Here is a 23,509-nt window from a genome sequence, read left to right on the forward strand (position 1 = left end):
TTTACAGCCATTTTTCCCTGCTGAGCAGGGGTTAGCTTTTTGCGGGCTCCATGCAATCATGGTTCCCTTCTTGAGGCAATGTTTGATGGCCGGATGCCCTTCCTGATGCCAACCCTGGTCGCCTCTACGACACACAGGGATATGGTACACCTATTCTAACCGGGGAATACACCGGGATCAGTACACTGGTACTCATTTCGCCAACCTCGGAAGGATGACAGGCTGAGTCAACCCCCTGGTGTTAGTTCAGTGGCAAACGGGGCTGAAACTCAGGACCCTAGGATCCCAAGCCAGCCACCCAAACCACTAAGCCAACACCAGGCTGATTATATCATGCATTGTAATTTGTGAATAAACCAATTAGAAATGTATATATTACCTATGTTTCCAGACTTTATGGCCACCCTGTATTGTAGTACTTCTCGAAGCAACAGAAAACAAGAAAAAAAGCAATCAGAGATTGCAGACCCTCACCAGGACTTCTTTTGAGTGGTGTATTTTTATAGGTTTTCGGGTAAATCCAATATGGCTGACAAACCATATGACATATATCATGTGAATCTTTTGTTCCTCATGGACAGGCGGTCATACGTGTAACGTTTCACCTCGATCTGTTCAGCCACTTCAGAGAAGAAGATTTTTGAAGGTTGAAAAAAAAAAAAAAAAAAGATGGCTGCCGAATCACGTGACTGATGACGTCATTTTTTTCCTGAGGACAATTTTATCCCTAGATGACCCTCAAAAATTTTTCATACTGATCGGATGTGGCGCTCTACATATGCAATTATGACGCCATAACGAGGGCACCTATGACGTCATAAAAAAATCACTCATTCCCCGTGAAGAGTACTTGCTATGTGCCAAGTTTCAAATTTTTCCTTGGTGCAGATTCAGAGATACAGAGAATTAATACACCAGGAGGTTGACTCAGTCCTTCCTCAAATCCTTCCAAGGTCAGCAAAATGAGTACCAGTGTACTGGTAAGGGGGGACACTGCATCAGCGGCATAGCTGCATCCCAACAGTGATGCAACCAGCAGCCACAGGCTGCACTCGATAGAGAGAGATACAGAGGGCCAAAGTTTTTTCATCATGGCTGCCACACTACATGACCTATGACGTCATAATTATCACGAAAACATTCTACATGAGTAGTCGCACCAATGGTGAAAATTTCGTCTCAATCCAACAAGCGGTTGCGGAGAAAAACACGAAAGTTCTGTGTGGACAAACAGACAGACAGACAGAGCCAAATGCAATGCCCTCCCCTCTGGTGAGGGTAAATAAATAAAAGTACACCAAGTGAAAACACAAACAACAACAACAACAACAACAACAACAACAACAACAACAACAACAACAACCACAGTCAGAGCAACAACAATTACAAGTTATAAAATATCCTTTTTCATGTGTTTTACTTCACCTAACATTCTCATTGACACTCACGGATACAGATGCAATATGTTTGTCAAGTCCAACATGCTGTCTTTTCAATAAATCCGTCAGCCAAGTGATGGAACCGACAGGCCGATGATGTTGTCTCAGTCTGTCAAGCTCTGTCAGGTCGTGTCCGACTTCTGGTGACATGAACGATCAGATTTCTCCAAACATCCCTGTCCCCTGCACTGCTTCTCGCATCTCTGACAGACACGGCTTGGTTTTAGCCTTTATTCCATATAGGCCAGATTTATACAATTGAGGGATAGGGCCAAAAACTATATCAGCTCTTTAGAGGGGGTGAAACCAAGTCGGTACCTTCACTTTTCATCTGCTTGGTGATGACTTTTGACTTTGCCTCACATGAACTGCTGGATGCCCTTTGGGGTTGGCAGGCATGACGCTGTCTCGATGAGATCATCATTATGACATTGGTCCAAGTCAGGAGAATTTCATATATATATATATATATATATATATATATATATATATATATATATATATATATATATATATATATATATATATATATATATATATATATATATATGTACATATATATATATATATATATACATACATATATATACATATATATATATATATATACATATACATATATATATATATATATATATATATATATATATATATTCATGATGTCTCAAAAAGTTGTGGACGAGTAATAACATAACTGGGTGGATCAGTTGGTTCGGTGACAAGAATATCAAAATAGGTATTTGCTCTCTTCTCCAACCCCCACACACAATTTCGATGAAACTTGACCACAACCTCCATCACCTGTGATGTACCAAGGTTTGTTCACGGCAGTAAAAAAAAAAATAGACAAGTGGTGCCAGGCACAACAAATCCCACCCATTTAAGGCATAAAGTTATTTTGGGGATCAAATTTAAATTTGATAAATCCTTAACCTGAATGTTGATTATAAGGAATAGAATAAGGAATATTTTAGTCTTAGTTTGAAGTCAATGAAAGTATTTTTGACGAAGTTATGAGCAAAAAACGATTTTGATCTTTTCGTGACCTTGACCTTTGATCCAATTGGACCCAAAAGTTAATGGGGTCGTCCAAGGTTCATTTCCCACCTGTGGATTAAATTTGATAGTGTTTGCAAAAGCCGTTTTGCCGTAAATTTGCTAACAGACGGACAGACAAACAAACAAATAAACAAACCGGACGATTACAATATCCTGCTCCCTCCCTCCGGGGGGTGGGATAATTAAGAATATTGTTTTTTAAATCAGGGTCTAAGGGTCTCTGCGGGGGGGGGGGGTTGAATGACTATTGCTCCTGATCTCGGTGAGCTTCAGGACACACAGTCCTATTTCACATCTGTCTGTCTGTCTGTCTGTCTGGGAGCATGATATCTCAAAAAGTTATGGACAAATTCAAACGAAAGTTGTTGGACAGCTTTGGATGTGTGACAAGGACGAATTGATTACATTTTGGTGAATATCCGGATACTACAAAAAAATGTTAGTGCTTCTTCACCATTGAAACATAGGGCCAAAAACGATGTATACAATATTTCAATAAGTTGTGGACAGGTTATAACAAAACTTGGTGGATGAGTTGGGTCGGTGAAAAAAAACAAGCCGATTAGATTTTGGTTCAGGTCCGATTAGATTTTAGTTCAGGTCCGGTTCAGGTCCGATTAGATTTTGGTTCAGGTCCGGTTCAGGTCCGATTAGATTTTGGTTCAGGTCCGGTTCAGGTCCGATTAGATTTTGGTTCAGGTCCGGTTCAGGTCCAATTAGATTTTGGTTCAGGTCCAGTTCAGGTCCGATTAGATTTTAGTTCAGGTCCAGTTCAGGTCCGATTAGATTTTGGTTCAGGTCCGGTTCAGGTCCGATTAGATTTTGGTTCAGGTCCGGTTCAGGTCCGATTAGATTTTGGTTCAGGTCCGATTAGATTTTGGTTCAGGTCCGGTTCAGGTCTGATTGGATTTTAGTTCAGGTCCGGTTCAGGTCCGATTAGATTTTGGTTCAGGTCCGGTTCAGGTCCGATTAGATTTTGGTTCAGGTCTGGATATAGAGCACACTATCAGTGGGATACAAAATTTAAGCTGTTCAGCCTGGCTGAGGTATGAACTCTACAGAGTGCCATTCTAGTTTGGCAATGGTATGGAGACTGACTGCTTCAAGTGGGGCAGATAACAGCAATTTTTGAGAGGAATCGTGCAAATGATGATACAAGCATAAAATTTGGCACATTTGTTCTCCAGGGGATTCTAATCAAATCTGCCTGATTGGCCATTTGAAAATCCAGATTTTGAAAAATTTGAAAAAAATATAAACTTCAAAAAAGTCAAAATCACGAATCAATGCTGAGATTGGTGAATGTTTCAGAAACATCATCAAAGACGTTCAAAGTCTGCCATGTAGTTTTCTTCCCTTTACCGCGGAAGGCAGACACGACGTCACATCCAGTGAACGCATGGAAGTATGGGATCCGTCTAGCTTTCTCAGGCCCTATTGCAGAAACTACCGCATGGACTGGAATCCATCGCGCCTTGGCTCCTTGGCCAAAGGCAATCCACATGTTCTCAAGACCTAGTTCCTGTAAGGATGGCAGTACAGATATTGCTATGACTAGTACATCCGTGTCATTAGCCTTAATGATAACACTGGGCTGCATTTGAAATATGTTTTCAGAGGTCTAGGTTTTCTCAATGGTCTTTATATGCTTTTTGCATGCTGACTTCAGAAATGTATCTCATTTCACTCAATCAGGTCAAGTTTTTATGCTATCTCAATTTTAAGGAAAAAAATAATCAAAAATTTTGTTTTTTTAATTAGCATTTTTTTTATTCTAATTCAGACTTGCATTGACAGAAAATGTACAAACTATAAATATCATGGCACACAGGTACACTTAATGTGGAAGAAAGTGCCTTCTCAATTACTTTCATTTCAATTTCAGAAAAATATAGATAAATCGTTATTTCTGGCAACACCCAGCTTCAGTCACTCCAGCAGTCGCTGTTTTCCTTCGTCTTTTTAATGTTGAATTTCACATTAACGGTCCATTACACTGGTATGCCTCGTTGCATCCCTGGCGTCGATGCATCCGGCATTGCATCCCTGGCGTGTACAAATATTCGACTGTCAGCTTCTTCATGACAACATGGAGACACAGCATCCAGTGACTTCCTCGTGTTGCTAATGGCATCTTCTCCTTTTGTGACAATGGCTGTGCTTGTCGTCTGTGCTTCACACATCTTTTCCGCAAGGAAGTGAAACAGCTCAGTCTTGTTGCTGTCATCTCAAAGAAAGCTTCTCCAGTTACTTGGGGTCTTACTGGTTCATGTCACTCTTCTTGACTTCTTGACTTCTTGTACACATCAAACACTACGTCCACCCTCTCGTACCTGGCACCATAGGATTCCCCCTTTGGGATGATGTCTTCTTTCGCATAGTCATCAAATATCTTTGAAGTGCGTGGAGGGAGGGCATTGATAAGTGCTGAGCCATCAATGATGACTGCATCTCCCCTTGGTTCTCTGTCTGGGATGTTCACTTGCGCTTCAAGAATTTCAGCCAGCTGTGACTTCAAATATTTTTGAAGTTTTTTTTTTTTTTCTTCTAATTTTTCAAAATCTGGATTTCCAAATGGCCAATCGTGCAGATTTGATCAGAAAGCCCTGCGGAACAGAAATGCCAAATTTGATGCTTGTATCATAATTTGCACGATTTTTCTACAATCTACTACACTATTCCACCTTTTGGGCCACACGATCCTGGTCCAGATCTCTACAGAGATTGCTGTTGGAATGTTGATTGCCTCCTCCCCAACTACCTTAAAGAGTAATCTTGGAATTTCATGGACACCTGGCACGTTTCCATTTGCCAACTCTTTCAAGGCTCTATGTACCTTACATTCTATCACTCTAGGTTCTTACTCATATTCTTTCTCTGAAGGTTGCCATCATATTCTCGTTTGTACAAAGTTTCGGTATAGTCCTTGCATCTTTCTTTCACATGTATTTCTTCTGTCTGATATTTTCCTGTTCTGCTGTTAAGGACCCAAATCCTGGACCTAAACTTTCCTGTGATCTCTCTGACCTTTTTTCTTTAATTTGAGCTATTTTGTTTTTTTTCTCGCTCTGTTGTCACTTTCTACCTCGATGAATGCCTCTGAAATATCTTTGTCTTTTCTAGCTTGTCATTGGAAGTCAGCATTTAGCTGCTCGACATCCTCTTGGTGGACCTTTGGTTTTCATCTCTCTTCTTGTGTTTGCAATATATATATATATATATATATATATATATATATATATATATATATATATATATATAAAATTTCTTCTTCTGACGGACAGTCTTCCTCTTCCTGCTTGCTTTTGAGATGTTGGTTTTGACCTTTTCATTTGCAATGTCTTCAAACTTCTACCACCATTAATTTGGTATTCTGTCAACCAAGTCCAGCTCTGTAAAACGTTTATTTTTTAACCTCCATTGCTTGTTGTTTATATACATTTTCAAGGTCATATTGTGGTCAGAGTTTTTTTGATTATTTTTCTCTCCTTTCTCAGTTTGACTCGTAGTTTTGCCACAAAGAGTTAATTATGTCCCACAGTCTTCTGCTGTTTGCCTGCCAGAGTATTGGCAGATTGATGAGCACTTCTCCATCTTCTGTTGATTAAAATGTAGTCGGTATGATTTCTATGTTTCCCATCAGGTGAAGTCCAAGTGTGCAGTTTGCACTTGGGTTGTTTGTACCATGTGTTTGCCATTACGAGCTCATTCTCCACACGGAACTCCAGCATTTATCACCTTAGCTCATTTTGGATACCAAGAGTCTGTGCTTTCCTGCAATCCCTGGTGCTCCTGCTACTCCATTTCTTGTTGTGAAAGCAAATGTGCAAGATCTACGCAGCAATGAGGTGAGTGGGTTGGTGGGGGGGGGGAGGTAGCATTGACTATATTAGGCCACAAACACGCCTCGAGCCAGTCAATAAAAAAAATTGAGAGAGCCAGATTGCAGTAGAAGATCAAAAAAGACAGTAAGAGATCGATATCATAAGAGAGACAGCCAGCGACACCGAAGTCTCATCTCTCCTCACCACGCTGACTCAGATGGGACCATCATCTCTCTTATAACTGGGCCCACCTAAGCTCTCTACTCTTCCCAGATTGACAGCGCAAGACACACACAGCCTGGAGCACACATCCATTGGCACAGTAACAGACAGCTGAGACTGAGAGCAGGTTGGGAGAGGTTCCCGTGAGCATGCCTGCATTGCACCTTTAATTATTTATTTATTGATTGATTAAACATGTTCACTTTTAAATAGGTTGCTGTGTACTTTGAGCTGTGGTTCCACCCTCCAATAAAAGTGGATTCCCCCTGTTAAGCACACACTGAAATGGCCATACGGTGAAGTGAGCAAAACAGCATCCACCCACATCCCCGAGGGTGTCTTGGGAGATACAAATTCCCCAGCAGTCTCACATCACCCGGTAGGGAGACCGAATCCATTACAATATAAACATATTTATGCATACAGGGTGGTCCTAAATGATGTGCAACTTTTTATTTAACTGCAACATTTTTTTGTTATTGGTCGATTAAGATCCAGGCTTTCAATGACTTCTTGGATGCTGCTGTCCTGTTTGTGTCTGTTTGTGGTGAGGATGTTGAGGACGTAGAGAGATTCACTTACCTTGGCAGTGATATTCATGTCTCTGCTGGCTGTGAGTCAGAGGTCAATAGACGTCTGGGTCGGGCCTGGGGAGTCATGGATTCACTGGATAATGGGGTGTGGCGCTGCCCGTACCTGTGCGGGACGACGAAAGTCCGAGTCTTCAGGTCGTTGGTGCTTCCAGTCTTGCTCTATAGATGTGAGACTTGGACTCTGACCAAGGATCTGAGATAGAGAGTTAATTCCTTTGGTACCAGGTCTCTTCGGAGAATCCTTGCCTATCGCTGGTCGGACTTTGTGTCCAACGAGCGGTTGCTGAGAGAGACTCAAATGAGATTTGTTACCTGCATAGTCCGTGAGCGTCAGCTGCGGCTGTATGGACATGTGGCTCGTTTTCTTGACAATGATCCTGCTCACCAGATTCTCTCAGCAAGGGAGTCTCATGAGTGGAGGAGGCCAATGGGCCGACCACATGCCTCGTGGTTGCAGCAGGTTGATCGGCATCTCAAGGAGATGGGAATAGGGCAGGCATCTGCCTGGGGGATGGCCAGACGGAGGCCCCTGGAGTTGCGGCGGAAAGTAGATGCAGCGACTCGCTGCTCTGGCGCATGCTCCCATACCTGACCTGATTTTGTTTGTTTTGGGCTCATGAAACATAGGGTTTGTAAATTTTGTTGATGATGGTGAAAAAAAATACTTCAACAAGCAACAAGGAGCGATATCATGAGAAGTTGATAAAGTGCTCAAGCCAAGTGCCACGCCTCAAGAGACAGCTGCCACATGGACACCGAGGTTGTCGATGACTTGATTTGTACATGTCTGATTTTCAGTGTGATGTTATTTTTCAGCTCTTATGGTGTGTGGGTTACTTTCATAGACTGTAGCTTTGAGGGATCTCCATAGATTTTTGTCGGGAGGAGACAGATCCATGGAGTGGGGATGCCATAGCTCATTGGTTCTTAACCTGGGGGGGGGGCGTGAGTAATTTCCAGAGGGGGCGCGAGCCTGGAGAAAAAAGTAGGAATTTCTCTAATTATTTTTGGAATTCTCTTAACAAGTGTTTGCATAACATCATGATGAATATTAAAAAAACAAAAGTATCGCCTTTAATAATTTTTGTTTTCTATTCGCAACTCGGCCGACCATTTTCTGTATTAAAATTAATTTTAAAATTTAAAATTTATTTAAATTTAATATTAAAATTTAGATTTTATTTTAGTTTTAATATTAAAATTTTTTCACAGATTTGCAGTACCCATTTCAAACTAAATCATTCGCAATAAGGGCAAAAAAGCGGAAGTATCTTGACAAATATATTCGATTTCGATTTGTGTCCCTCCAAAAGGGTGACACAGAGGTACCCCAGTGCGGAAGATGCTACAAGACTCTGAGCAATGACGGTATGCGGCCCACACGCTTGGAACGCCACTTGAAGACAATGCATCCTGCTCTAGCTGCCAAACCCAAAGCATTTTTTGAAATAAAAAGGCAGTCCTTGAAGCAAGCTAACATGGACAGCAGTGGAGCATTTCAGCAACAGACTCCAAAGGTTGTTGAGGCTTCCTATGAGATCGCCATGTTGATTGCAAAGATTAAAACGACCAATAACATCGTAGAGACTCTCATAAAACCAAGTGTACTGCGTGCAGCAGAGCTCGTTCTGGGGAAGGATAGTGCAAACAAGCTTTCCCAAATCTCTCTTTCAAACGATACCGTCAAGGGAAGGATCGATGAAATGTCTCAAGACATCAAAGATCATGTTCTCGACCAAGTAATACAAGAGCTTCCCTGTATTTGCTATCCAGTTGGACGAAACGACTGATGTTGCTCAGTGTTCTCAGCTACTGATGTATGCTCGTTTCGCGTCAGGCAATCGTGTAAAAGACGAAATGCTCTTCTGCCATCCCATGGAAAGTTATACAACAGCAACAGATATTTTTCAAGTGGTATCAAACTTCTTCCAGGAAAATAAACTTTCGGGGGACTCGCTGGTAGGGGTGTGTACTGATGGAGCTCCGGCCGTGCTTGGTTTGCAATCTGGTTTCATAACAAGAGTGAAAGAAAAAAGTCCAGCTGCTATAGGTACGCACTGCATCCTTCATCGTGAAGCCTTAGCATCCAGAACTCTACCTGCTGAAATGAGGGATGTCATGAACCTGACTATCAAGGTAGTCAACTTCATCAAAGCTGGACCCTTAAACAGTCGTCTCTTCAATCAGCTGTGTGTAGATATGGATTCTGAACATCAAGCCTTGCTTTTCCACACAAACGTAGGATGGCTTTAAAAGGGAAACATGCTTGGACGGCTTTATGGACTACGACAAGAAGTGGCAACATTTCTAGATTTGCAGCAGAAAGCAGATCTCCATGACAAGTTCCAGTCTGAAGGGGTTTTGCTATCTCTGGCTTACCTGGTGGACATCTTTGAAGCGCTGAATGCCATCAACCTCAAACTTCAAGGGAAAAACATCACATAATCATGCACCATGACGTCATTCGAGCCTTCATGGCCAAACTCGACCTCTGGAAATGTCGAATTCAGGATGGAAACACAGTCAGTTTTGCTAACTTGGATTCTGCTCTCATTCACAGTTACCTTGATTCTGAGTTAAAGAAACAAAATAATTACTCATCTGACTGAATCGAAAGCAGAATTCATCAGATACTTTCCGGAAATAGATGAGAAGCGCGAAGGCTGGAAATTCATCAGGAACGCATTTCAATGTGAAGAAGCTCTTGTTGAACTAATGCTCTTGTTGCTGAATGGAAGCAAATCCCCACAGCAATGTTCCAACATCTAGTGGAAAACCTTCCCAGAAGAGTGGACGCTGTTATCGCAGCAAAGTGAGGACCAACTCCATATTAATGCCCATTATTTTGGAATGAGATGTTGGATAAACAGGTGTCCACATACTTTTGGCGACGTAGTGCACGTTAATTAGTGCGTGAGAGTAGATCTTGGAAAATCGCATCATATAATGCATGAAATCACTCCAAGCTCCTAATTTGAAAACGATAGCACTTACAAAAGCGATGTATGCAGCGATTCGTCACTATGATGAACAGGCATTCGATACGAGTGAGGAAAGTGAAAAAAAACCTCTCGTTAAGAAATCGTTGCAGCCTGTTCCAAGTCAAGGCACGGTTGAGCAAGCCAAAAAACATGGCGGCTTCAGACCAGAGAGCGACGTGGCTGAGGATCACCTAATGAAGGATATAATTAAATAAGGCCATTAATTATCTTCAAAAGGGGTGTTTTAATGAACCCACACACCCAATTTTCACTGCTGCACTTCCTTGGAGTTTTTTTAGTATGCATGTAAAGTTTTAGGTTCCTAGGAGGTTCCATGGTTTTTGAGTTATTATCGAGGAGACAAACTGCAAACACATTGACATTTATTAGTGCAATATATACATATATATATATATATATATATATATATATATATATATATATATATATATATACACACACACACACACACACACACACACACACACACACACACACACACACACACACACACACACACACACACACACACACACACACACACACACACACACACACACACACACACACACACACACACACGAATGAAATCTAGTCCCGACGAAACTGAACTTTTCTGAAAACGTTTAACTGCACTTCAAGTTCCATTCCATAGCCATTCATTGGGTGGACAAACAGCCAGTCATTACATAAAATAGTCACTCAGGGGCAGGCAATTATTTGATTTACATTATGTAAAAAGTAAAAACGTTTTTACAGAGCTGGACTCGGTTGAGAGAATGCCAGAGAAATTGTGGCAAGAGGTTGAATAAATTGTAAAAAAAAAACAAAGCCAAAAACAATCTCCCAAAAGCAAACAGAAAGTAAAAGGCTAAATGGCTGTCAGAAGAGGCAATATTTGGTTGAAAGAATGCCAGGCAAATTATGGAAAGAGGTTGAGGAAATTGTATAATAAGAAGGCAAATGCAACATCCCAAAAGCAAGCAGAAAGAAAAAAGCTAAATGGCTGTCAAAAGAGGCAATAAATAAAGCAGACAGAAGAAGAGAGATGAAAACCAAATGTACATCAAGAGAGGATATTAAGCATGTCCAGTGCCGATAGAAAATCTACACCCCCTTTCAAAATTTTTACCTTTTAGCAACTTATAGCCTGGAATTAAATTACATTAATATCAGACTTTTTCCACCTTTTATTTACACATTGTAACCCACAACTTCCAAGTGAAAAACAAATTCGACAAATTGGAGAAAATTTATTTAAAATACAAAACTGGAATATCTTGGTTGGATAAGTGTCCACCCCCCTTAAACTGTACTGTAATAGCAATTATAATTTAGCGCAGGTGTAACCAATCACCTTCAAAATACCACACCAAGTTAATTGTCCTTCACCTGTGTTAAATTTTAGTGATTCTGATTATTTCAGCATAAAATCAGCTGTTCCTGCAGGTTTCCTCTGCTGGGTCATGCATTTCACAGCAAATACTCAACCATGAACACAAACGAGCTTTCAAAAGATCTCCTGGATAAAGTTGTGGAAAGGCACACATCAGGGGATAAGTATAAAAAATATTTCAAAGGTCTTGAATATTCCTTGGAGCACAGTCAAGATGACCATTAAGAAGTGGAAGGTGTATGGTACCACCATGACCCTACTTCGATCAGGCCATCCCTCCAAACTGGATGACCAAGCAAGGAGGAGATTGATCAGAAAGGCCACCAAGAGGCCAATGGCACCTTTGAAAGAGTTACAGGCTTTTATGGCAAAGACTGGTCACTGTGTGCATGTGAAAACAATATCCCAAGCACTCCACAAGTCTGAACTGTATGGTAGTGTGGCAAGAAGAAAGCCATTACTCAAAAAAATCCCACCTTGAGTCAAATTTGAGGTATGCAAAAAACCACTCCGGAGATTCTGAAGCCATATGGAAAAAAGTTTTGTGGTCTGACAAAACTAAGATTGAACTTTTTGGCCTAAAGGCAAAACGTTACGTTTGGTGTAAACCCAACACAGCACATCACCCAAAGAACACCATCCCTACTGTGATGCATGGAGATGGCAGCATCATGTTATGGGGATGTTTCACATCAGCAGGGACTGGGGCACTTGTCAGGATAGAAGTGAAAATGGATGGAGCAAAAAACAGAAAAACCCCAGAGGAAAACCTGTTGCCCTCCGCACGAAAGCTGTAATTGGAACAGAAGTTCACCTTTCAGCATGACAACAACCCGAAGCACACAGCCAAAGCTACACTGGAGTGGCTGGAGTGGCTGGAGTGGCTGGAACTGGAGTGGCCACTGGAGTGGCAAAGGAACAAAAATATAAATCTCCTTGAGTGGCCCAGTCAGAGCCCCAAAGTAAATCTAATCGAAAATCTGCGGCATGACTTGAAGATGGCCGTCTATCAACGTTCCCCATGGAACTTGACTGAGCTTGAACAGTTTTGTACAGAAGAATGGGCAAATATTGCCCAATCAAGGTGTGCAATGCTGGTGCAGACCGATCCCAACAGACTCACAGCTGTAATTGCTGTCAAAGGTGCTACCACTAAGTATTAACTCAGGGAAGGGGTGGAGGGGGTGGACACTTATCCAACCAAGATATTCTAGTTTCGTATTTTTAATGAATTTTTTGAAATTTGTAGAATTTGTTTTTCACTTGTAAGTTGTGGGTTACAATATGTAAATAAAGGTGGGAAAAGTCTGATTTGATGAATTTGCAATCCAGGCAACAAGGCAACAAAAGGTGAAAATTTTGAAATGGGGTGTAGACTTTCTATCAGCATTGTACATGCAGACTTCCAACAAGAAGCTAGGATAGATAAAAAGAAATATTTCAAAGAAGCATGCATTGAGATAGAAAGTGACAACACAGCAGGAGAAACAAGAGATCTGTTTTCAAAAGAATCAGAGAGATCACTGGATTAGGGTCTTCAAGAGTAAAACAGGAAAATATTTGACAGAAGAAACACAAGTGAAAGAAAGATGGAAGGACTACAAGGAAACTTTTTGGCACAAACCCAATTTGTCTCTCTTTAAACAAACTGCTACAGATGGTGAAGAAGCAATACAAATGAGAAGGCCATATGATGGCCACCTTCAAAGAAAGAGAACATGACTAAGAACCGATCGTGATAGAATGTGAGGTATGTAAAGCTCTGAAAGAGCTGGCAAATAGAAAAGCACCAGGTGTCGATGAAATTCCAAAACACTCTTTAAGATAGTTTTGGAGGAGGCAATCAACATTAGAACAGATATCTCTGCACAGATATGGAGCAGGATTGTGTGGCATAAAGAATGGAAGCAGTCAGTCTACGTACCATTGCCAAAGAAAGAGGATCCAAGAGAATGTTCAAATAACTGAATAGAACCATTGCCTTTGATGTCACATGCAAGATATTACTAAAAATCATTCAACACAGAAGAGAAGATTTTATGAAGTGAGAAATGCCTGCAGGTTTCAGAAGAAGAAAGAGGTATTAGAGATCAAATCGCAAATCTGAGGTGGATCATGGTTAAAAAAAACAAGGGAATATCAAAGGAAGTTGTATCTCTGTTTTATTGATTTTGGCAAACTTTGTGATTGTGTTGATCATGAGTTGATGTGGATTATTGTGAGAGAAATGGAGATGTCGGGGCATCTGATAAGAAGCCTGAACACTAACCAGGAAGCTGCAGTAAGAACAGAGGACGGAGAACTGTTAGGGTTTGAAATTGGAAAAGGAGTTAGACAGGGGGTTCATTGTCCCCCTACTTGTTCAATCTGTACAGTGAGTACATCAAGAGGAAATCAAACTTGGATGACATTGAGGCGAGAGTCAGAAATGGAGGACGATGTATCATCAGTCTTAAGTAAGCTGATGATATTAGTCTGTTGGCAGAAAGTAAAGTGGACTTGAGGAAACTGCTAACGATTGTGAATAAGGAAAGTGAAAAAGCTCGTCTTTATTTAAACCTTAAGAATAATTAAATCTTTTCAACTGAGTAGATCGATATGTTCAAATTGGGAGATAATCAAGTCGAAGTAGTGGAAAGTTTCATCTTCAAGTGCTCTAAGATTGGAATGAGTGGAGAACGAAGAGGAGAAATTAATAGATGGTTAGATTTGGGGAGAACAGCAATGTCGGGATTGATGTGAAAGGCAGAAGAGGATAAGAACAGAGCAGTTCACCGACGTGCATCGAGAATCTTGGAGGATAGATGCAATCCTCCTGAGAAGTATGGCAATATCAAATTTGGCCAGTGTTACAGACTCTCGAAGGAACTCTCATTTTGTTGGCTGCTGAATCTCATGCAAGATGACCTGGATCAACCTATGATGAGGAGCAATGCACTGAATCCCCTCAAACAATTGTCCGTGGTGTAGTGATTCTATACAAGTGCATCATTTCAATTGGATGTTGGAGACATGTGCGGTGTTTCACAGGTAATTAGCTTTTTAGATCCACAACTAATCGGCTGTTTAAATCATTTCGTAAATTGCTATTTAGACGTGCGATTAGCTGTGTGCATACAATGATGTTTTAGCCAGCGTTTTAAGGTAAGGCGAGGTTAGCAAGAAGCTCGCGTAATGCTTTTCGTAAATTTGGCCGGACATCTTTAGTGATGGTGAGCATGTCGTATATGGTTTTACCTTTGTAGTAAAACAGGGAATCGTCGGAAAGCACAAACCACCGGCGCTTCCAGAGCTTCATCCCAGAACTGTCCTGTAAAACGATAACAAACAACAGATCAATACCGAAGACATTGCACCAATGGTTCTAACCCTTATAAACAGCAAAACACAATCACCATTAACACGTTCCAAAGGTGTAGCCTATATGAGCAAGAGGGTGATGAACCTTATGAAACACAACTTACAATATTGGCAAAACATCATCACATATTCTGCTTCATTTTCACGTTTATTGCTCATCAAAGCCAGAGTCAAAGAGTTTAGTTTTCCAAACCATCTCAATTCGTAACACTCAAACGTTTTCATGATAAATTTGCATCCAATACACTTTTACTCACAATTATACTTGGGCGTGATGTCATCACATGAAATTGTTGTTGTTATTGTTAAAATGCGTATCTTTTCCATATACTGAACAGTACATAAAAAAAATTGATTTCTGGAATTAAAAAAAAACATTTAAAACCACGTAATACCTTTTGAAATTTCATGCTACATATTATTTTTGGTCCCATCTCTCAATGGTGAAGAATCCCTTTAAAAATAAAATAATTCTCGTATCCGGATATCATTTTCGATCTTTACCAATCTGTCCATAAAGTTTTGGCTGAATCCATCCAACACGTGGAACACGTCTTTCAATCCTGACAAATCTCACACTCTCACTATTGTATGTCTCTCTGAAAGGACCATCTGGAACCCCCCCCCCACCCCCCATCCCCATCTACTTTCTCAACAATCCCCTTGTAGAAGTCCTTTCATTCAAACTTTTGGGTCTCACTATCTGCCATGATCTTTCCTGGGAAAACCACATTTCCAAGCTGACCTCCAAAGCCAGTCGCCAACTGGGTATCCTCCATTGTGCAAAGTCATTCCTTGGCACACCTGAGCTTCTGACCACGTACAAAGCTTTCATCCACAGCCTGATGGAGTACTGCTATCCCCTATTGGCTGGTGCTCCCGCCTCTCACCTTTCTCAGCTTCAAGCTGTGGAAACCAAGGCATTTAGGATCATTGGTACCTCCCGCGATGAGGGTGAGTCTGCGATCTGAGTCTGCGATCTGTTCCCCCCATATTTATGCAGGGCTCTCAAGCTCCACCAACAACCCCCTTCTGGTAAAACTACCAGAATCAAGAATCACAGCTCCCTTCACTTTTTCATTTCTCTTTTTTCCTGCCTCTGGAACAAACTCCACAACCTCTTAAATCCCACTCTTCCCTCCAAGTCTTCAAAACAGCTGTTTCCCACCATCTCTTATCTTCACCCATCCAAAACCACAATCTTTTCTACCCTGCTAATCCACCCCAAACCCACCTCCTTCAAATTCCCTGCTTTCCTTCCTGAAAGTCCCTGTAGTGCAAGGACCTGAAAGTCCCTGTAGTGTCCATCTTATTTACCCTGTGTACCCTGCCCCCCCCCAATCTCTCTCCCTTTTGCAGATCCCCTCATGTCTCTGTTCCGCACTGTTTTGTGCTTCCCTCTACTGCCCCGCTTGTCTCCTGCTCCCCTTGTTGCATGTTCTCTGTGTTAGCTCTTATATGAGCCTCAACATTTTATATAAAATAAAATAAAACTTTTTGAGATATTCTGCACACAAACAAACAACAAACAAACAGACAGAAAGGGACGAAAACATAACCTCCTTCCACCTTCGGTGACGGAGGTAATAAAAATATTTGAAATGTCCACGTACAATCCATCACTTTAAACAACTATTGTCTTTCTCGCTATGTATAAACTATTCCTCGCAAAAAAAAACCTGAACTTTTATCCACATCCAAGGAATTCATCTGCAGCTTGATGGAGTAGCCTATAATGGTCTCCATTCTTGGCTGGCTCAGCTGCCTCACACTTTGCTCAGCTCCATGCCATGGAAACAAAGCCCTTCAAGGTCATTGGAATCTTCCTCGTCAAAGCTGAGTCTCTCGGCCTATCTGCTTGACATTGGAGACAGGTCAGTGGTCTTTGTCTTCTAGCACATCCTTTCTGGTATTTCACCCTCTGCCCTTTCCGTGCTCTGCCGGTAGATGGACGGGCCTGGTCATTGGCTCCACAGCGGGAACTCGGCTCGGCCAATGGGCATCACATAGTAAAAATAACGGACCAGTAAGGAAGTAGCACCCATGACGCTTAAGCTGCAGCCGACTCTGCTCGGGCCCCAAACCACGCCTCTCCCAGGGACCTTATAATCCTGATAATTCAACGGCTCGGGGCTTCCTACGAGGAAGAACGGGCTTGTGACGCAGTGTAGTGGAGAGCTGACAAGCTGGGGAGTTTCCCTGGACACGCTGGCCAAACAGTCAAACACACTGATTCATACAATCTATCTCGAGCTTTCCCTACTTGTAATTAGTTCACTTTGAATGCACAAGAGCATTCAACAATAACCCCTTGGCCCTTTGCAAGACTGGGTTACTGAATTGCATCTCACGCTTTCCTCAAAAGCACTACAAGCATTCACCTGCACCTCTCTCGACACTGCACATCACATCCTCCACCCTCCTCTTCTTTCTCCCCCTCTACTTTCTGACAATGGGACCAACGCAAGCATGGCGTGCGTCAGGTGAGCAAGAGACCCTATGCCTAGACCTAATATCATTCTCTATCTATCACTCCTCCTTATCTCGTTTCCCCGGAATGACTGAGGCGCCTGCAAGTGTGTGTCGAATCATGATAAGTTGACTGACTAATAGGGCTGATGTGCTTAGGGGTAAGATCTTTCTTGTGTGACCTGTTTGCCTTGTAAATACGTGCCTTTGCTAATCCTTTATAAACTCCTTTCCAAACTGCCTGATCGTCTCTTTTCCATTGGTTAAACAGTCCTGTGTAAATAGTGAACGGGAGTTCTGCCATGCCATTTTGCTCTGGTTAGTCATTAGCCAATGTTCCACTTGCGGTATCGCTCGGCCATTTTGATTGACAGAAGTGGAGCATCGAGAGCACGGTACCCCATCTGGGGGGGTTTAATTCACCAGGAAGGTAAAGCAGAGTTGGACACTGGGCCCTGCCTGAATTAAACGTCTTACATGGTATGCGTGGTTGCTTGGCAACCCGTCGTGCCATGTTGTTATCTGTGGCTCGTCAGCTTCAGGGTCATCGGTCGGCAAATGTGTCCGAGAAGCCCCCTCACGACCCCTGCCAAACCCATAACAATACAGTACGTTTTAAACATGGCCAATCACGTGGACCATATCTGTATTAAAAACATTACATAAGACCCACGGGAAAAGGCCAGTTGTTCTATTGCACTGTGGAAGCTTGAATGATGACAGACGTAAGGTAAAGACAATTAGACATGCTTCACGAATCAAAATGTCCCTTTCAGATCACGCTATCCGATCATTGCCTTCAGCTTCTGTTCCTCATCCTCTCGGCTATGAATTTGGCCCAACGTCCAGCACCTGTTTATGCAGCCAGCCATATTTGATAACTGGAGACTTGTGATTTCTGCCAATAGGAGCTTTCACCAAACGGCTTTCAGACACCTAAGAGAGAAAGTAAAAGAAATACAGTACAAACGATCAAAGATGTGGAATAAAGACAATCAACACAATGCATTTTATGGGACTTGCACTCAAAAAAAGGTGTGGAACTCTTTCCTACGATCGCTGTTCAGATGTGCCATTCATTTGCTCCCCATCCGTGCCCGTTTTGAATTGCTCGCTCTACTTTATTCACTCATGGCTGAAAAATGTTTTATAAAAGCATGGCAATCAAAGCAGAACTAATTCCACAAGAACTCAAAAACCAGTTTAGAAATTTCAAAAAGCACACACCCAAAATTACAAGTAACGCTCACATGCTACGTTCGCCACACTGCACTCGCACAACCTGCACTCCGTTTGGCGACAATCTCACCTTCTTGCGCATCGAGTGCATTGCTCACCTGCACATTCTCTCCGGAAGAACCTGTCGACGATGCAGGTGGTGGCCTCTTGTAGGTCTCAGATAAAGGATCCGTTTCACCCTCGTCTGACCTATCACAGTCAAAGTCACACAAAAAGATGAACCATTTATCAGTACAAGTCATTCGGCTCGGGGGAGTCCATCGAAACTCGATGGCCACCTATATACTTCATATGAGCAGCTTGGTGTTTATAGGTGGGCCAAAGCCTTGTTGCATTAGCCCTCACTGATGGGGGCTTGATCCCCATGGCTGCTCAGTGGAAATTTCCGCACCCTCTGATGGAGTGGCAACCAGTCCGAGATTCATTCTCACATTGAAGAGACTTATCAAAAGTGCTCTGGCACTCTGATCATAGTACGTGTTCAACCATCACCGCCATTTACTCGAGATGCAACGTGATGGAATCTACGAAACACCACCCCCACCATATGCTGTATACATTTATACAATCCCTCACAACCTCCGATCATGCCTCACCACACTCCTCCCACCATTCCCTCCCTACACAAACATACCCCTAATCTTCACCGTCTCACACATTCTCACTCTGCCTGATCGGGTGACCTTCGGACGCAACCGAGGTTGTGGAGCCACCATTTGGAGGGGTTCTCTTATGATTGAAACGTCAAGATCTCGAATAATCTGGTTGGCCATTGCATCGGACAGTCAATGAGCTGTGGAAATTATTCAGATATCTTCAGAATCGATGGTTTCATTTGGTGAGGAATCATCCCATCAAGTGGTCTCTTCTCTATCCAAATGGCAAATCCACCACGTTGTGCTTTTACCTCTCCAGCTTCCTCCGTTTCCATTTTCCCCGACACGTGTGTGTACATAGTAAACAGGTCGGCCCTTAGTATTCCCAGGTGGGTGTCCAATTAACCACAAAGAATACAAAATTACAACACACTATTTAGACACCGATTACCGCACACGAGGTAATGAAGAGCAAAGCGGACAAATATCGACGGTAACCTACATGTCCACCAAGATGAAGTCTTCGTTTTCCTCGGGAATGCGACCGGTTATTGGGTGGTAGAATGTTGTGAACCTTTCATTGTGGCTGTTTGAGGGAAGGCAGATGCAGACAATGTAAAGTTAATCCTATGGTATTATACAACAACAACATGTCCACATTGGAGTAGTACAACTCTGTAATAACAGTATAAGTAACAAAGGTGGACGAGATCAGACAATGAAAAGCATGAACCTTTTTCCAGTCTTCATGAAAGGCCATCCGCATTCTCAGGTAACACGGACTGCCTTTCATGAAAAGCAACCCATTTGTTTTGAACCACAGGCCCGTGCGTGCACTCAAACCAGCATGTCCTTGGACCGATGACCTATAAAGGTCAGAAAACCTTGAGACTGTGTACTGCGGATTTTAAAAGAGCCCCCAGACAACTTACAAACTGCAAGCTTCAAACCGAGTAATTATCGAGCTCACAATGTCGAGCAATTTCCCATCACATAATCACCATTGTCCAAAAAGCTGTACCTTGCAAAGTTTGAGGTCGAATCGAGAAATAAATAGACCAAACTGCATTTGCATTTAAGCAATTGAATATTTAAGATGTCTGTGCTGGCACAGGGTGGCTTCGAGGTACGCACGCTCGCTTCTAAGCTGTCCAGTTTGAATCCTGACCCAGCTACAAACTGTGTCAGCCTGGTGTTTCACAGGTAAGGCGATTCACCGGCGCATGTGCATCCCTCGGATGGACGTTGACCGGGTGTCCTGTCTCCCAGCGTTAGTTGGTGGAAGTTAGAGACCCCACGGTACGCTTCGCAAAGAGGAGGCGAGCTATCGCCAGCAACCTGAACAAATTACAAAATCCTGCCCCAACTCTGCTGAAAAATCCTGCTGGGAAGGCAATGGCAAAGCACCCAATATAACTCTTGCTCAGGAATCAGGAAACTGCTTATCGGCGGCACTGAGGCTCCGTGGAGAGGAGAGAGACAGACAGACAGAGACAGAGAGACAAAGAGAGACAGACAGAAAGAGAGACAGAGAGACAGAGAGCGAGAGAGATTTAAGATGGCGACTAGTTCTTGTGTCATTCTATTTTACTATCACAATCATGTGTGTAAATTGTACTTTACTCCCTCTTGTACTTTACTCCCTCCACTGTTGTTATCCTGTGTCATTTGGCAAATCAAAAGAAATCAATCAAATAACTCAACTTGTGGCATAAAGGAGACGTAATGGCAAAACACTGTCCTGATACCCTAATGGCCTCAACTCTCAAGGTTATGGTTTCAAATCCAAGTAAAGGTTGTAAGTTCCTTGTGGGATTTGGATTCAAAGCTTATGTATACCTCACTGCTAAGAGGAAAGTTACCATGTGGTTATTGGTTTGTTAATAAACTTTGAACAATAGGAAATTATCATTCATCGCCTGCTTAACGGATTAACATGTAGCTGGCATCCATCCATCCATGTTTAAATGTCCACAGAGAAACTTGGCATGAACCCACAGGATCATGGCATGGACCCACAGGATCATGGCATGGACCCCAGGGACTTGGCGTGGACCCACAGGATCATGGCATGGACCCACAGGGACATGGCATGGACCCACAGGATCATGGCATGGACCCACAGGGACTTGGCATGAACCCACAGGGACTTGGCATGGACCCACAGGGACTTGGCATGAACCCATAGGGACTTGGCATGGACCCACAGGATCATGGAATGGACCCACAGGGACTTGGCATGGACCCACAGGATCATGGCATGGACCCACAGGAACATGGCATGGACCCACAGGATCATGGCATGGACCCACAGGATCATGGCATGGACCCACAGGAACATGGCATGGACCCACAGGATCATGGCATGGACCCACAGGGACTTGGCATGGACCCACAGGATCATGGCATGGACCCACAGGGACTTGGCATGGACCCACAGGTACTGTACCTGGCATGAACCCACCGGTGCATGGCATGGACCTGCGGGAACTTTCCATCACTACCATGAGAGCTCTGAAGGACCATCCCTCATCATAAGGACTGAATGACCTTGATCACCATCCTAACCAGCCGGTCCTTTAACATGATTAAAGGCCTTTTTGTGTGGAGCACGCAGGAGCCAGAAAATACCAAATCCACAAAAAGAGAATCTAACAGTCTAATCAAATTGGGGGAGGGGGGGGGGAAACAAAAATGAAAAGTAGAGGAATAAGGAATTCAAATTATGATTACACGGAGATGTGGAAACAATCAAACACAATCCACATGCGGATAAACATGAACATTGTGTCATGTTTGAATCCGGAATCAAACCATGAGAAGGCAGCAGGTTAATTTGCATACATTAATCACACAAGAAGACCGTGCTAAGAGAGCAAGGACATTTGAAAATCTGAGAAATATTTTCAAGTATTTGTGAGTTTGTTTTTATGTTATTCTTTCACAACTGAACCGTAGCACCTGGAGGCCCCAACTTTTGTATGGAGGTATTTCAGAATCTGGGCGAGGTTTTAAGCTACCACCCACCAAAGGCTGCTATAAAATGTGTATTCGGTGGTCAGACAATGCTGCCACCGGCCCGCAGGTATAAGGTAACCACCATGAGGCCAATAACTCCATATCTTTTCAACGTCCAACACGAACCGATACCCCCGCTGGGAAAAAACTTACCCAGCTGGGCAGCACTGAGCATCCCCTGCTAGTCACAAATATACAATACAAGTTAAAGCGAAATTCTAAATTATGCCCGACAAGATGGGGCACTCACCTCTGAGATGTCAAATCTGAGTTACCAAATTCCTGACTTAAGTAACAAACAGTCGAATTTGTGGACGAAAAATATCCCACGGCGTCTTTTGGGAAGAGTTGGTAAATTATCTCCGGCACTCTGAACAATTTACTAATCCCTGACTAAATCAACTTCAGTCCATCATCAAGCCTGGCCAGCCCGTTGATGAAAGACTAGGGGCAAATCTTTCCTTGGCTAACCCCACAAGAAGATGGAAATCATATGGTCATTAAGGTAGTACAGTAGTAGTAGTAATAGTAGTAGTAGTAGTAGTGGTAGTTCTGATGTACCATACTCATTCTGATCATTTCAAAATAAAATCAGCTGTTCCTATAGATTTCCTCTGCTGGGTAGTGCATTTCACAGCAAACACTCAACCATGAGCACCAAGGAACTTTCAAAAGACCTCCGGGGATAAAGTTCTGGAAAGGCACAGATCAGGGGATAAGTATAAAAAATATTTCAAAGGCCTTGAATATTCCTTGGAGCACAGTCAAGATGATCATTAAGAAGTGGAAGACGTATGGTACCACCAAGACCCTGCCTAGATCAGGCCATCCCTCCAAACTGGATGATCAGGCAAGGAGGAGACTGATCAGAGAGGCCACCAAGAGGCCAATGGCAACTTTGAAAGAGCCACATGTCTTTATGGCAAAGACTGGTCACTGTGTCAATGTGACAATAATATCCCAAGCACTCGACAAGTCTGGCCTGTATGGTAGAATGGCAAGAAGGAAGCTATTACTCAAAAAAGCCCACCTTGTGTCCCATTAGAGGTGTGCAAAAAAAACCACTCCGGAGATTCTGAAGCCATGTGGCAAAAAGTTTTGTGGTCTGACAAAAATCTGACGTTTTTAAATACCCTTGAGTGGCTCATTCAGAGCCCTGTCCTAAATCCAATCGAATATCTGTGGAATGACTTGAAGATTGCTGTCCGTCAACACTCCCCACGCAACTTGACTGAGCTTGAACAGTTTTGTACAGAAGAATGGACAAATATTGCCCAATCAAGGTGTGCAAAGTTGGTGGAGACCTATCCCAA

General features: G+C 42.6%; 1 protein-coding gene across 1 annotated transcript in view; it reads right to left on the reverse strand.

The window, feature by feature from the left end:
• Nucleotides 1-23,509, reverse strand: part of LOC147025953 (pleckstrin homology domain-containing family A member 7-like) — a 192,201-nt gene that overhangs the window by 126,853 nt on the left and 41,839 nt on the right. The window contains exons 4-7 of the mRNA XM_085880883.1: nt 19,681-19,764; nt 18,681-18,771; nt 18,196-18,279; nt 14,752-14,824 (exon numbers count right to left, since the gene is read on the reverse strand). Of these exons, the coding sequence (XP_085737009.1) occupies nt 14,752-14,824; nt 18,196-18,279; nt 18,681-18,771; nt 19,681-19,764 (332 nt within the window). The remainder of the gene's footprint in view (nt 1-14,751; nt 14,825-18,195; nt 18,280-18,680; nt 18,772-19,680; nt 19,765-23,509) is intronic.

This window comes from Eptatretus burgeri, chromosome 5, assembly GCF_056783735.1.
Source record: "Eptatretus burgeri isolate ZD-2024b chromosome 5, Ebu_testis_v1, whole genome shotgun sequence".
NCBI classification, from domain to species: Eukaryota; Metazoa; Chordata; class Myxini; order Myxiniformes; family Myxinidae; genus Eptatretus; species Eptatretus burgeri.